This window comes from Sinohyriopsis cumingii, chromosome 4 (assembly GCF_028554795.1).
Source record: "Sinohyriopsis cumingii isolate HCF-2022 chromosome 4, ASM2855479v2, whole genome shotgun sequence".
NCBI classification, from domain to species: Eukaryota; Metazoa; Mollusca; class Bivalvia; order Unionida; family Unionidae; genus Sinohyriopsis; species Sinohyriopsis cumingii.
The window spans coordinates 47,862,379-47,877,300 of NC_142964.1; the positions used below are offsets into that span (position 1 = coordinate 47,862,379).

The following is a 14,922-nucleotide window of genomic DNA, read 5'->3' on the forward strand; positions in this document are numbered from 1 at the left end:
CTAACCCCATTCACTACTTACATTTAATTCACAAAATTTGTACGTTCGCTGTAATTAGTGCATATTTGTAATTACCATATTTTCAAACTGCGTGTAAATATAAACATATGAATGCATGCGAAATTTTGTAGTGGTGGTGGTGGTTACTGTAGCTGTAAAAGTAGAATGAGTTTTTGTTAGTGTTTGTATATCAGACGAGTGAAGCAGAAGGTACAGTAGTGTAATGCATGGTCGTGATGCAGGGAGAAGTTGTTAATGTCGAGTTTGTTAGTGTATAAAAATGATAATGATTATTGTGGTCAGGTTATTGTGGTTTCGATATCGGCGCGAATAGTAATGATTATGAAGACGATGAAGAAGATTGTGGGCATGTGGATGTGTATGTGTGTTATGTGTATGTGTGTGTGATTTGGATTTTTAACGTAGATTTAACAATGTTTCAGTCATGTCGCTACGATGTCTGCAGTGTGGCAGTTTATAGTGATGTTTAGCACTGGGCATAATGCGCAAACAAGTAGCATCATGTCCCTCACATTCCCATTATCCTAACACAAGGCCGACCAGACCTAACACTAACATTTTAATGCGGAGCGCCAAGCGAGGTAACTGCTAGTATCATATTTATTTAGTAGTAGCAGCAGGATAGTTATCGTTCTTGCTGTTACTGTCTGTCGTTGTCGTCATTATTAATATGTTGTTTAAGTAGTTATTAAAAAACTAATAATAATTATCATTATAATTACCATTATTATTATTGTTATTATTACTATTATTATTAACGGTAGTTTTCTTACCGAAAGGAGGATGTAAAATAATAGATAGTTTATGGACACTGCTACACAAATGATGATGGCGATGACTTGAATTATGTGATATACCGCTATCACCTTCTGTAATGACGGGTTCACTTCCATTTCTCTTCCTGTTAAATATATAAATACAAGAAAGAGAAATTCTAAATAGTTTTAGGACACGCATCATAATTTTGGTCATCAACATACTGATTGTTGTCGTCAGAACGGGAAACACTTCGAAAACAATCGTATTTAAAAGATACATTTCCACAATAATTGACAATTTGATTTTTTAATTTACGATCTTGCCACACATTTAAGGCAAAAAAATGTACGTACATTTTTGTGAGTTTAATTTTATGTCAGGTCTCATGAAATAGATACACATATATCACGTTGTCGATGTAGCATGCTTTTATCACGCTAAATGAGTACGACTACAGTTTTGGTGTGTCTGAAAGGCAATAAATGTATCTTCCAATCAATGTATTGATAATTCTGAACCTAGCATTAAATAAATTTACTTTATAAGTATGATTGGCGGCAGGCATTCACTTCTGACCATATGACGGACACATTCATCCAAATTATTTAATTCATAGGACTTTGTGGAGGCCTTGTTTCATAAGTAAGATAGTTTATTTTGCTTACAATTACTTGTAAGAAATCGATAATAGAGGTTTCCTGGGAGCATAGCTGAGAGAGCAAGACAATGTCCTTTTATCTGTGTTTTTATCATCCTAAGTGCTGGTCATCTTCAAAATTTGAGCAAGGAATTTGCAAAAGAACAAAACATAATTCTGCAAAACGTATTATTCTTTAAGGAAAATAACCTTGGCCGTTAACCTTTTGATCCAACAATCACAAGGCGTCTTCTGTACTTTAAATACAAACGCTATATCACCTCTTGGCATTGTTTCTAGTTTAGAATTAAAAATATGATGCAAAATCCATATTTGCTTTTTCAGTTCCTGCGACCTTCAACTGTGATAAACATACATTTTGCCTCCCCAACATGTAAGTTGTCTGTATAACTTGATGGTGGCATATGGTCGAGAATTATTGTACAGATAATATTTTTCTTCTTCCAGTCACTGTGGCAACTGACCTTGCACTCCAAAACTGATTTCCATTTTCCACACCAAAAGTGTCTGCAATCTACAACGTATGGTTTAATTCTGTGATGCAGAACCAGTGCTACTGTACCTGACCACATTTTATTTCAATCATAGTGATTATGACATTTGTCACCAACTTTGATTGGCTTGTTCTATGCCCAAAGTTAAAGATTTCCCCACTGTTTCATCCAATAACGAGATGTAAAGCTAAAGTTACTTTGCAGAAACAGTTTTTATCTTTTCTATCACAAATAACTTTGATGGTTGACCTTTGTTTGCCTCATAATGTAGATGATTATTCCCTTCGCCAAGTTTTTTAAATTCATTATTTAGTCTACTAGTTTCTTGATACTAAATGCATAGCATAACAGTGTACTGTACTTCGATTTGGGCTCCCCCATATTCATGGCGCTCCAGGCGGTCGCCGAGTTTGCATATTGGGTTAAACCTGCCTTGTATAAAGTAGTATTCGAGTTACTGTGTGGAAACCATTTTCATTTATTTAAATAACAGTGACCTTGACCTATGCCATTTTAATCCTAAATCGAAAAGTTTCTTCTTCACAACATGCTCAAGCCACCCACTAGATCTGATAATTGTTGCAAGTAAAACAAAATAAAAATCGAATTATTATGCACAAATCATGTTGTTCTTCATGCCGTGACCTGAGTCTTTTGACCATCAATCTGACAATGTTTCTCCTTGCTCCAAGTGACAGGCATCTAAAACGTTTGGTAACTGTTGATTCTGGACAACTTAAGTCATTGAGCAGAAACAAAATTAATAACCGACCGACGGACTAACGACTTCAAGCATACGGTGAAGAATGGGATGAGTATCACTGTTTACAATCTGACCTTTGGAGGACTGAAAGTACTCCATATCTCGTCGTATTTTGTTAGTTTTCTTGATCCTTCCAAAATTAATTAGTTGTCTTGTACTTTATATGAATTGAAAAACATATTTGGAAAAAATTAAATGCAATATTTTAATTTAAAGGTTTAGCAACCGAAACATCTCCTTAAGTTATTTATCATTACTTGATTAGAATGTGTTACACTAAACGCCTCAATGGGGCCGAGTGGTCTAAAGCGCACACAGCTCAAGATCACTGCAATATCTCTGCTGTATGGGTTCGAGTCTCGAGCTCGGTCAATGCGGGTACATGAGAAAGCTTGACAGTAGCTTCTCTGGATCGGTGGTTCGTCCTGGTGTGTTCCAGGAGTCTTCTTCCACCAGTCATACTGGCCTCCATATATAGCCTATCATGTACCGAAAAATTGCGTCAAACCCCATAAGAACAACAACAACTAAACGCCACCGTGAGGTAGTCATTATTAAGTGATAAGAATATGTTCCAAGAAACACCCACTTAAGGTAATTATTATTACTTGATGGGAATTAAACGCTTCATTAGGTGGTCATTATTCCTCGATGACAATTTGTTACACTAAAGGTTGCAATATCCTTGTGGGGTTTCTTGGGGGGTTTTTTCTTGTTTTTTTTTTTTTTTTTTTTTGTTTGTTGTTGGTTTGTTTTGTTTTCAAAATTCATCATACTTACTGAAGCGGTCATCACGGACACTCATGTTGGTATTCATTTTAATACAGTTGCCCCAATGGACAAATTAGACTCGTATATCTGTAAAAATATAGAAATATGTCTATTTCACTGACGCAAATTTACAAATTTCTAACATGGCGGGAAAGCGATCAAGTTTAATCTCTAATGTATCCCACTGCGACATCTGTTTGTAAAAGATACACAAAGCAGCCACCGAGCCTCTAGATCAGACTACAAATCAGATATATGTCCTATGCAATTAGTATTATATTCGACAATAGTTTTTAGGCACACGTTTTATCATTATAATAACATTTTCCTGACAAATTTGTGCTCCGGTCAGAACCTGTATAGCTCACTTCTGTTATATCTATGTACCTTAGATGATTTTATCTGAATATAATCGTCATGTCCAAAGTAATGCAATTGAACACTTTTTATTTTCAAAATTGGGGATTTTGCATCATGTTTAGTCGCTTTCGAGACTATTTTCAATTTTATGCCAGATATTTTATACCAAGCGTAAAATAATTAAACATTTAACACAGTTGTCTACTGTTTGAGTATTTTATGGGCAATACAGTTGCCACCAGGACACTGTGTCTTTGTCAACTAACCTAGTCCAGATCAAGCGGCCTAGGTTGGATTAACAACGCCTTTTTTCCGTTATGTTTGAAATTAACCTCAGTGGACCAATCAACGCTTCTATATATCTCTAAATACAGACAAATATGGCTGGAAGCCGAATGTGAAATTACATCATTCTCATTGTACTCCTGTATATCATTATGAAAACAACATCTTTTTAATTGGTGATCGTTTATACAAGCAAATGAATTTCCGTTTTACATCTATAAAAATGAAGTACATTTTGGAAATGTAAGAATTTTCGTAAACTTACCTTTTTCTCTTTATATCGGCAATATAATTCTTGGTCCTCCTGAAACATTAATAGCAAATGAGAAAGGTGTGATCTCACCGGTTTACTAGGAAGAGGCCTAGTAAAGTTCGGGATGGGGGTGTTTTGCAATAGGTATTTTGCAATAGGAAAAAATATCTATTATCCTTTAAGGGTCTCTTGGTTATTATTTAGTTTTATTTAATGTTTTTGTTTCTTTCTAGAAATATGGAGAGCAGGATACTTGTCCATCCACAATAATGTCATATAGTATCTAAATTCTTCTTAAAATGTACCTCAAATTCCTTTTTTCCCCTTTGGACGCCCCTCATAATGCGCCCTATTCGTGTTTTGCTAACATATGATATTTTAGGTCGAACATAAATTTGATACACCACATACATATTGTAGAGAACAGGATTCGTGCTCTGTTGGGTTTCTCTTACAAACTACAACGATTTTCTGTAAACAAAAAAAAAACAAAAAATGGGATTGTACCAGTCTTCCCCAGTACATGTATCTTACTGCATTACAGGTAACAGCCAGACCAACATCATTTGTATGACCGGTTCGATTACATTTACAATTAGAACAGCATTCAAGACTAATGAAACTAATGTGCATCCCGTAAAAACCAGGCGCATGTGATTGCACCCCGCTGCCTTGGATTGTAATAACATTCTTTGTGATTAATATACAGTATGTATTATCTTAAATGTTCGTCAAGGCCACCTCCAAACTTCACAGACTCAGATATGCCGTTGCACAATGCATTTTACAGATCTGGGTCTATGTCGTTTGTTAGGAGTAATCAGAAGAATCAAAATCATGGTTCTTAATCTGGCGGCGCATTCAGGGTCTATGTTGTGTGGTTTTCAATTTGACCTATAAGTGCGTACATGTGTTTTCCATTTTGCACTTAAAAGAGAGCTATTTATGGATAATTTCTAATATCTTAAACACATTTGATTGAGCAGTGAGCAGTAAATACTAACTACAAACAAAAGATAAATAGTGTAGTCATGTGACACGGAATGCAAATGGCGAGCTCCAGGTCAAATTTCAGTAACGCTGTATTTTCGTCTCGTCTGTCGGCAAATTAAAGACATGACGAATGCTATGCTCACGCTTTTTGAGAAAATAAATCATGTTCCTATCGATTTCATGCAGATATGTCTCGATGAAAGTTCGTTAAAGTTTGCTACGCCGGCTAGAAAGCGGCTACCCCATCCCGACACCAAATGGTGTCGGCGAATGCCAACTTTTCGATAGGCTGTGGACTCTGACCCTACTCCCCAACATAAATGTCCAAAAATAAAAAATGGGATGGCAAGGATCAGAGGAAACTCGGACTACCATTTCTAGTCTGGTTCCAATTCATGTTTTATTCATGTGAAAGTGAAAAACAAAAGGGATTGGCAGACAAGTGTTAAAAACATTGCCTAAACTTTTAGAACAGTTTTTGCTTTAATATTCTTCAAAGGAATAGACCAACAAGTATTCGTTGCTTGACTTGGCATTAGGTAAAGAACCGACAATCTACCATTGTTCTGTTAAATGGCTTGTCGAATGGCCTAATGCAGGAATAGGTTGCAGATGTGCCTTAGATATCTTCTGACTGGGATTTCCTACCATTTGACAAGTGTGACAAGATCTATGGTACTTATGAACATAACTTTGCGGCAAATAGAAATGATTCAGGATCTTGTGGTAATTCTAATTGACACCAAAATGACCAGCTTAAGGAGTTTTATGGGCTAGGCTATGCATTTCCTGTTTATATGACATAGGAACAACAATATGATTGCTCACTGAACGCTCATCACCAGCAGGGACATCAGGTGTCTCCATTTTCTTATAATGACCTCATTTGTCACAAAGTAACAAACTGGTACTTGTGTGGCTTTAATTTCTAAAATCCAGTCTTGTGACGTCTTTGAGGAATAGTATTTGGGGGCCTATAACTCACATTAAAATGACTTGCATGCTTATAAAGTAAATGTTACCTTCTGCTCAGACATCTTAAAACTGCAGTCAGAATTTGGCTAGTGGCTTCTATTATTCTGTGAGGAAACTAACTTACTTATGAATCTCTCTCAGTAGTGAAGGGGGATCCTATAGCCTCAATGGGAATTAGCATTACAGACCCCCTTGGGAACATATAGCCTCAATGGAAATTTAACATGGAGAAAAATCGTGGGAACATATATCCTCAATGGGAATTTAACATAGAGAAAAATCGTGGGACGATATAGCCTCAAGAGGAATTGAACATGGGAATTGGGACTGTATAGCGTCAAAGGAATTTAAACAGGGTGGGACTGTATAGCGTCAAGGGAAATTGAACATGGGATTTTTTTTTTTAAAAAAAATTAAAAAAGGGGTAGGCAATGGAAAGGCTATCTCTTTTCGAGAAATATGGCTGGCCCTGAAAAGGGCCTTTGGGTTTATGTTAATATGCCCTTAACATAAAGGGCATTTGTGGCATCTTCTTTTCCTCAAGCTGCGTCTTACAGCAGGGCCATACATCAGAGTCCTCTTGAGGCAACCTTGTCTCTCTATGTAGACTCTTCGTATCCACAAACTGCTGGTGGTCCTGTGGACAACGGTCCACTTGGATCGGACATACATGAGCATGTCCGTCCTGAGCATCATCGTTGACACAAGCGTTGAAGAGTGCACATCGGTCCACATGTTGAGGCGCCGAGAACAGGTGAATCAATGCAGTGAACTGCGCTTATTTATAGGTACAGGAAGGATTGAAACGGATTGAGTTCATTCACCAATCCGAACACGCGTTACAAAATTCAGTCAGCCCGCATCCAATCCGAAGAGAGCAGTCTGTGACGTCACGTAGTCTATATAGATTCGCTAGCACTTGTGTACAGTCAATCTATGCGACAGTGATTCAACATGACGGAAACTCAGAAAACGATCCATTGGGCTGCACCAACAGGGGAGACTGCCCAAGGGAACCCGGACTTACTTTCAGAAGAGGTGAATTGGGATTTTGTGGATTTTCTCTCCTCGCAAGAATTTGTTCCGGAACCTTCGTTACCTTCTTCATTACCGCAAGTGGAGAATTTTAGACAGAGACAGAAAGAAGAATTGGAGAAATTTATACAACGACAAAAGGAAGCGGAACAGGCTTTTCTCCTACAGCAACAGCAGCAAGAAGAAGCGGTAAGAAAAAAACAACAGCAACAACAGCAAGAAGAAGTAGCAGCAAAGAAACAAGAGGGTGAAAATGAAACGGTCACGGTACTGTTGGACATTTTAGCGGAGTTAAGAAGTCTGAAACAAATGTATCAGACTTCTTTATTACGACCGAAGAGAATACGACCTTCCCGAGCCAAACACGTCAACCCTGTGACTAAGCCTACCGTACCACCCTTAGTGATTTCAACCCAATCATTATCATCATCATCAACATTACGCAGTCCAGAAGTAGGCCTTGGCCGTGGCAAAGGCTTAAGGCAGTTAAAATTGATTGCTTAAACTCACCCCTACACCATGAAGAAAATGGCCCTTTTCAGGGCCACCCACATTTCTCGAAAAGAAATACAATTTCAATTTGCCAATAACTCGAGAAAAACCCACTCATTTTACCCCTATAGTACGTGTCTTTGTATGAGTGCGTGAGTGTAGCTTCTTATTTTTAAAATCAAAACTCAAAGACACTTACCTTATATCATTCATTTATTCTTTTATCCATTGTTACAATCCAATTCACAATTCACAACACAACACTTTAATTAAAAGTTCAATGACTTCTTCTGTCTCCTTGTTTAGTCTCTCTGTTTTTTGAATTTCTTCACCGTCTTTTCCTCATTTTCTTCCCTTCTTCTTTTCTTCTTCTCCTGTTTCTTTGCCTCTTGTAAATAGAATTGTCTTTTTTCTTCCTCTTCTTCCTCTGAAGAATCCCTCTTTTCTTCTGACTCCTCTTGTTTCTTTTTTGGGCAATCTGGAGACCAATGTCCTTTTTCTTTACAATAATAACAGGTATCTTGACTTTTGTCTTTTTTAGCCCCTGTTTTTGTTCTTTTTTGACGGTCTGGACACTCTGAAGACCAATGCCCTTTCTTCTGACAGATATAGCAAGTATCTTGACTTTTATCTCTAAAGGAAGGAGAGTAGTCCGTAGGCTGGTCTGAAGAGAATTTTCTAATGACCCCTCGCAAAGCTCTGACGAAACGTTCCATCTGGTTAGTCTCTTCCATCGTTGTGCTCGGCTTGAGAGTGAAATGAATAGTGAAAGGACAAGACACACACCCTTTTATATACGCTGGTCTGCTATGACTATAAAGTAGCTCATGGTGTTTGAACTTGAGTCATTTGACTTTTTGCTTTCAAGATGAAACGATCTAATTCATTCGAGAAGAAAGAAGAAGAAAGTAAGAGGCAGAAACGTGATCTATCGCCTCGTACCAGGGCTGAAATCTTGGCACAAATTCATGCCAGTGATTTTGAAGAGGACATGAGTGAACCAGAATCCGAACCCTCTAAACAAAGTTCACCACCCTTAGTCAACCCTGAAAAGTACTATTCCATTCGAGAGACGGAAAAGCGCTCCTCTAGAAAATTTAGAACCACGGCTTACAAATACACGGTGAAGTTTAAAGATTTCAAGGCTGAAGTGCCGTTAGAGAAAGCAGAAGTGTTTATCACTGGGGTGTGGGATTCTTTGCTCACTGCACTCAAGCAACAATGTCAACCCAAAGAAGACGATCGCTTGAGACTTTCCATACAACACGACGGTTTGAAATCCCCTGTTTGGATCGAGTTTAGCACCCCTGCAGAATTGACCGCTTCCAAAGTCATGGACAAGATTCAACACGTGCAACAATCTAATGACCAGTTTGACATCACCGATGGAAAAGCCACATTGGACATGACCCACGTCTCTCCTCCTCAAGGGACCGGACGCAAAAAGATGTTATTGGTGAACGACCTTCGCAGCATTAAGCGTAGCCTTGTCCAAATTCACAATCCTCATGACCAGATGTGTTTAGCCCGTGCCATCGTGGTGGGACGAACCTATGCCAACAAGAACGACACGACAGAATGGAAAAGAACCTGGAAAACTATTCGACAATCGGACAGAGCCAAACAACGAAACGAAGCAGAACTCCTGTTGAAACAAGCTGGCCTGTCCAAAGACACACCCTGTGGCATTCCTGAGATGCAAAAATTGCAAGATGCCCTAGCTCCACGACACACCTTGAAAGTGTACCCTCAAGAAGTGCGCGGGCCTCTGTTGTTTCGAGGGCAAGATTTTAAGGACGGAAAATACATTCATGTTTATCATCACGATGACCATTTCGATACCATTACCAGTATCACCGGATTCCTGGGATACGGTTATTACTGTGAGAAATGTGACCATGGTTATAATAATCGAGAGCAACACAAGCATTGTGGATCGAAATGCACAGGATGTTTGGCCTCTTCACCCTGTCTGAGCGAAGAACCAGTGCCTTGTTCAACTTGTCTGCGCACGTTTGTCAGCCGTACCTGTTACCAACAACATTTGAAGACGCAAGGTTCACAGAAGAAATGCGCTTGTCAACTGCTGAGATTGTGCTCTACGTGTGAACAAGTCATACGTACCAACAATACCAAGGCACACGTATGTTCAGGAAAGAAAAAATGTCACATTTGTCACCACATCGTGGACTTGGAACACCAATGTTACGTGCAAAAATACCAACCCCCACCAGAGAAAGAGGACGGTCACAAGAAGAAAGGCAATTTCATCTTTTTCGATTTCGAATGCATGCAAGAAACCGGCATTCACATTCCTAATTTCTGCGTGGCTCATCGAGCGTGCGAGAAGTGCATTCAAGAACCTATCTTCAGTCATTGCCCTCATTGCAGCAAGATTCCCGGAGGGCGTGAAAAAATCTTTCGAGGGCCGAACACGTTAGCCGATTTTGCCCAATGGGTCTTAGACCCCGTCGACAAGACGTGGAGCCAAGAGGACATCGAACGTTACGGAGATTGTCATCGTCATGCCACGGTGATGGCTCACAATTTCTCCGGATACGATGGACAGTTTCTTTTGAGGTACTGTACGGAACAAGGCACCGAGCGTCCTAAAGTCACTTTGAACGGAGCCAAAATCATTTTCATGCAAGTGGGACAAGTGCAGTTTAAAGATTCGATGAGTTACTTGGCCATGCCTTTGAGTCGAATGCCTAAAACGTTTGGAATGACAGAAATGGCTAAAGGGTACTTTCCACACTTTTTCAATACGGAAGCCAATCAACACGCCGTTCTACCCCATTTGCCTGAGGCTCACTATTACGACCCCGACAACATGCGTACCGAACAACGAGAAGCTTTCTACGCTTGGTACCAGGCTCACGCCTCGGACCCTTTCGACTTTCAGGAAGAAATGCTAAAGTATTGTCGTTCCGACGTGGACATTTTACGGCGTTGCTGTGGAAAATTTCGAGAACTGTTCATGGAACACGGAGGGGTCGATCCTTTGAAAGAAGCTTGCACCATTGCCAAAGCGTGTTCCTTAGTGTACCGCCAACGATTCATGCCTGAAAAGACTGTGGCTGTCATCAGTCCTCAAACGACCCACTTTGTCAAACGTCAATACTCGGTCAAAGCCTTACGTTGGTTACATTACTTGTGCGACAAGGAAGACAAGTGGATTCAGCATGCCCGCAACGGAGGGGGCGAAAAGACCATCGGAACGTATTCGGTCGATGGCTGGGACTTAGAAAACCCCAAGATCGTGTACGAGTTTAACGGTTGCTTATTTCACGGATGTCCTGTCTGTTACCCTGACCGTGGCACTAAAAATCAGTTTTTGCAACGAACCATGGACGACTTGTACCAGGACACTTGTCAGCGACGCCTAAAGTTAGAACAGCAAGGATACCAAGTGGTGGAAATGTGGGAACACGAGTACGATCACCGTTTGAAAACCGATCCCGAGTTTAAACGCCTCGTGGAAAGTTACCAGTTCATGGACCCGCTGAACCCGAGGGATAGTTTGTACGGAGGAAGGACCAATGCCACCTGTTTGCTGTACCGAGCCGACGAAGAGAAAGGAGAAGAAATCAAATACTTGGACGTGTGTTCGCTGTATCCCTACGTGTGCAAATATTGTCGCTTTCCTGAAGGGCACCCGCAATTGCTGACGGAACACATCGACCTGAAAAACATTCGACAATACGAAGGCTTGATCAAGTGCAAGGTTTTGCCTCCCACGAACCTATACCATCCCGTCTTACCTCACCATTGTCAAGGCAAACTGATGTTTCCCTTGTGCCGTACTTGTGCCGAAACGTGCAACCAAGACCAACCTTGCCATCACAGCCAGGAAGAACGGGCCTTGACGGGAACCTGGGTCAGCGTAGAATTGTTCAAAGCTCTGGACATGGGATACCAACTGTTAGAAGTGTACGAAATTTGTCACTTTCCCAAGACACAACAATACCACAAGGGTGACCCCACGCAGAAAGGCATTTTCGCAGACTACGTGGATGCCTTTTTGAAACTGAAGCAAGAAGCCAGCGGCTATCCTTCCTGGTGTCACACTCCCGAAGACCAAATACAATTCAAAGAGAAATACTACGAACAAGAAGGCATCACTTTAGACCACATCGAGAAAAACGAAGGCAGGCGATCGTTTGCCAAATGATGTTAAATTGCTTGTGGGGTAAAATGGCACAACGACCGTGTTTACCCAAGACGGAATATTTGACAGAACCTTCCCGCTACTTCCAGATGATTCACGACAAAACCAAATACATGAAACACGTGGACGTCGTTCGAGAGAATTTAATCTTGGTCAATTACGAAGAAGATCTGGACTTTGTACAAGACGACCCTTTTGGAAATGTCATCATTGCGGCTTACGTGACAGCCCATGCTCGCTTAAAATTGTACGAAGCTTTAGAACTGTTAGAAGAACGCGTCCTGTACTTTGACACGGACAGTTGCATTTACATCCATCACCCGATTCAACATCACCCTAACATCGAAGGAGACCGTTTAGGAGCCTGGACAGACGAGCATCCCGACGACAAGATTCTAAGTTTCGTCAGTGGCGGTCCCAAAAATTACGGCTACGAATACCGGGACAAACAAGGAGAAGTGCACACGACGTGCAAAGTGAAAGGACTGACTCTGAATTATCGTACCAGTCGAGTGGTCAACTTTGGGGTATTGAAAGAAGCCTTGCAATCGGGAGAGGATGGAAACTTTAAAGTGACCACCTACCAGCCGAACAAGATTGTACGTTTACCCACTCACCACATCGTCAGTCGACCCTTGGAAAAAGTCTATCAAATTGTATACCAGAAGCGAGTGCGACTTCCCAATCACTTTACGTTGCCGTACGGTCACGTCGGTATTGGTCTGTATATAAAAAAGGAACCCTAGGCAAGATCGATAGTCCATTGTGACTACCAAGACCGAGCGAACAAGATGAATACTTTGAAAGAGACATCGTTCCAGTTTGGGGATTGTAAAAAAGTTGTATCTTCCTCTAGTGTGACTAATACTGGATGGATAAGACCCAGGCATTGCGACGGAAAATGTCCGGAAGGAAACTGCGATTGTCCATGTGGTTACCATTGTAACTGCGTAACGGAGTTTGCAGACGAGTGCAATTGTGAGCCTTGCGATGTGTACGATGCTGTACGTTGTGACCTGAGCGATGCCGTAAAGCATCATGGGAACTTTGTTCTCACTGCCCCTGTCATGGAAAGTGATGCTGTGCGTGTCAAACCTGAGGGATGCGAAAGCGATGCCGCTCGTCCTCTTAGACATTTTACCGGGTTTAAAGGGGAATGTTCACCTTCACGTCTACCCCCCTACGGATGTCATCCAGCCCTGAGCAAACTCCTGTTCCTGTCACCCAACCGTCATCGAAACGAACCTGTGAAAAACGAATATTCGTTTCCTGTGCGTTTGTCGGAATACTGTGACTTTGAAAATCGTCTTCAATCGTTCAAAGGAAAATGACCTAAATATCTGGGAGGACCGACCCCCGAAGAATTAGCCAGAGCCGGATTTTTCTACTTGGGCGAAGGAGATAAAGTCAAGTGCTTCAGTTGCGGTGTGTCACTTCACCACTGGGAACCGCAAGATTCGGCCTACGTAGAACATGCTCGATGGTCACCGAATTGTCATTACTTACCCTTAGTGGGACCGAGACATTGAAGTAACTTCTTACCATAATAATCTGTTCATGGATACTTTGCTAGAGAACATTCGTGCCTTGCCTGTGGAATTGAGAGAATGCATTTACCGAGAGCTGGTCAAAATACAAGTGAAACGTAAAGAACAATTGCATCCGTTACGTCACCGGTGTTTGAACCACTGGTACCTTCAGGCTATACAAGGACTGATTGAGTTGAAAGTGTTCCATTGGACAGACATTGATCAACGACCTCCTGGTTATAAAAAGGAATGGTTTGGTATGGACGATTCTATCTACTACATTGTAAACGTACTGCATCGAATTCCAGAGGAAGAGTTAACGAATTACCAACATCTTTCACGCAATGTCAACTTGGTGAAAGAGGAAACTTCTGAACGAATTGTAATGTGTAAATTAGTGGTGAAACGATTTAGATTCGACAATGAATTAAAACCATGTTTGTGCAAACAGTACATTTCTTGTGTCAGACCAAGGAGGATTTAGTATGACCTATTCATGGATACTTTGCTAGAGAACATTCGTGCCTTGCCTGTGGAATTGAGAGAATGCATTTACCGAGAGCTGGTCAAAATACAAGTCAAACGTAAAGAACAATTGCATCCGATACGTCACCAGATCTTTAACCACTGGTACCTGAATGGTATAAGAGAATTGATTCGTCAGAAATTCTTTCAATGGTCAGACATTGTTCAAAACTTTGAGGTCGCTAATGATCGACATGTTCATGATTATGGTTACTTCGAGATTCACCTAGTGCAACGCATTGAGGAAGACAAGTTAAAGGATTACAAACATATTTTACGTGGAATCTGCTTAGCGGAAGAGGAAACACCTAAACGAACTCTGACGTTTCGGTTACAGTATGCAAGATTTAGATTCCCTACTGGAGAACGAAGATCTCTGGCTAGAAAGTACGTGTATTGCATCCAAAAAAAAGAGAATATAAAAACAGGCTGCCATGCCACGGTTTATGTCACATGTCATCCAACAGATTCCGTGGAAGGAACTCAATGACCATATTCAAACCGTGGATCATTACCATCAATTATTACAAGAACTTTATCCATTCAATTTGGGACGACAAGTGGTGTGTGTCTTAGTGACTTGTTTTTTGGGATTTCGTTTACCAGCCGATTCTTTGTGGACTCTTTACGATCAGTACTTACCACCTCAATGGCCTTAAATGGTCACGAAAAACTCCTTTTGCTCAAAGCCTTGCGTTTTCATCTGGATACTTCTCAACCTCAACAGGAAAAAAAGATTCGTCAACTTTTAGCTACCCAAGACGTGTATGACGATGTGTGTGTAGCTTGTGACTTACATCCCCATTGGACAGATGTCCGTGCCTGGAAAGAATGGGGT

At 40.7% G+C, this 14,922-nt stretch overlaps 2 protein-coding genes across 2 annotated transcripts in view; one reads left to right on the forward strand and one right to left on the reverse strand.

The window, feature by feature from the left end:
• The window catches only part of LOC149801115 (uncharacterized), a 31,280-nt gene extending 26,798 nt beyond the window's left edge, over positions 1 to 4,482 (reverse strand). Inside the window, exons 1-3 of the mRNA XM_089955142.1 lie at positions 4,377 to 4,482; positions 3,476 to 3,553; positions 795 to 922 (exon numbers count right to left, since the gene is read on the reverse strand). Of these exons, the coding sequence (XP_089811268.1) occupies positions 795 to 922; positions 3,476 to 3,512 (165 nt within the window). The 5' untranslated portion in view covers positions 3,513 to 3,553; positions 4,377 to 4,482. The remainder of the gene's footprint in view (positions 1 to 794; positions 923 to 3,475; positions 3,554 to 4,376) is intronic.
• Positions 1 to 14,922, forward strand: part of LOC149801114 (uncharacterized) — a 226,401-nt gene that overhangs the window by 86,949 nt on the left and 124,530 nt on the right. The gene's annotated exons all lie outside the window — the stretch shown is intronic.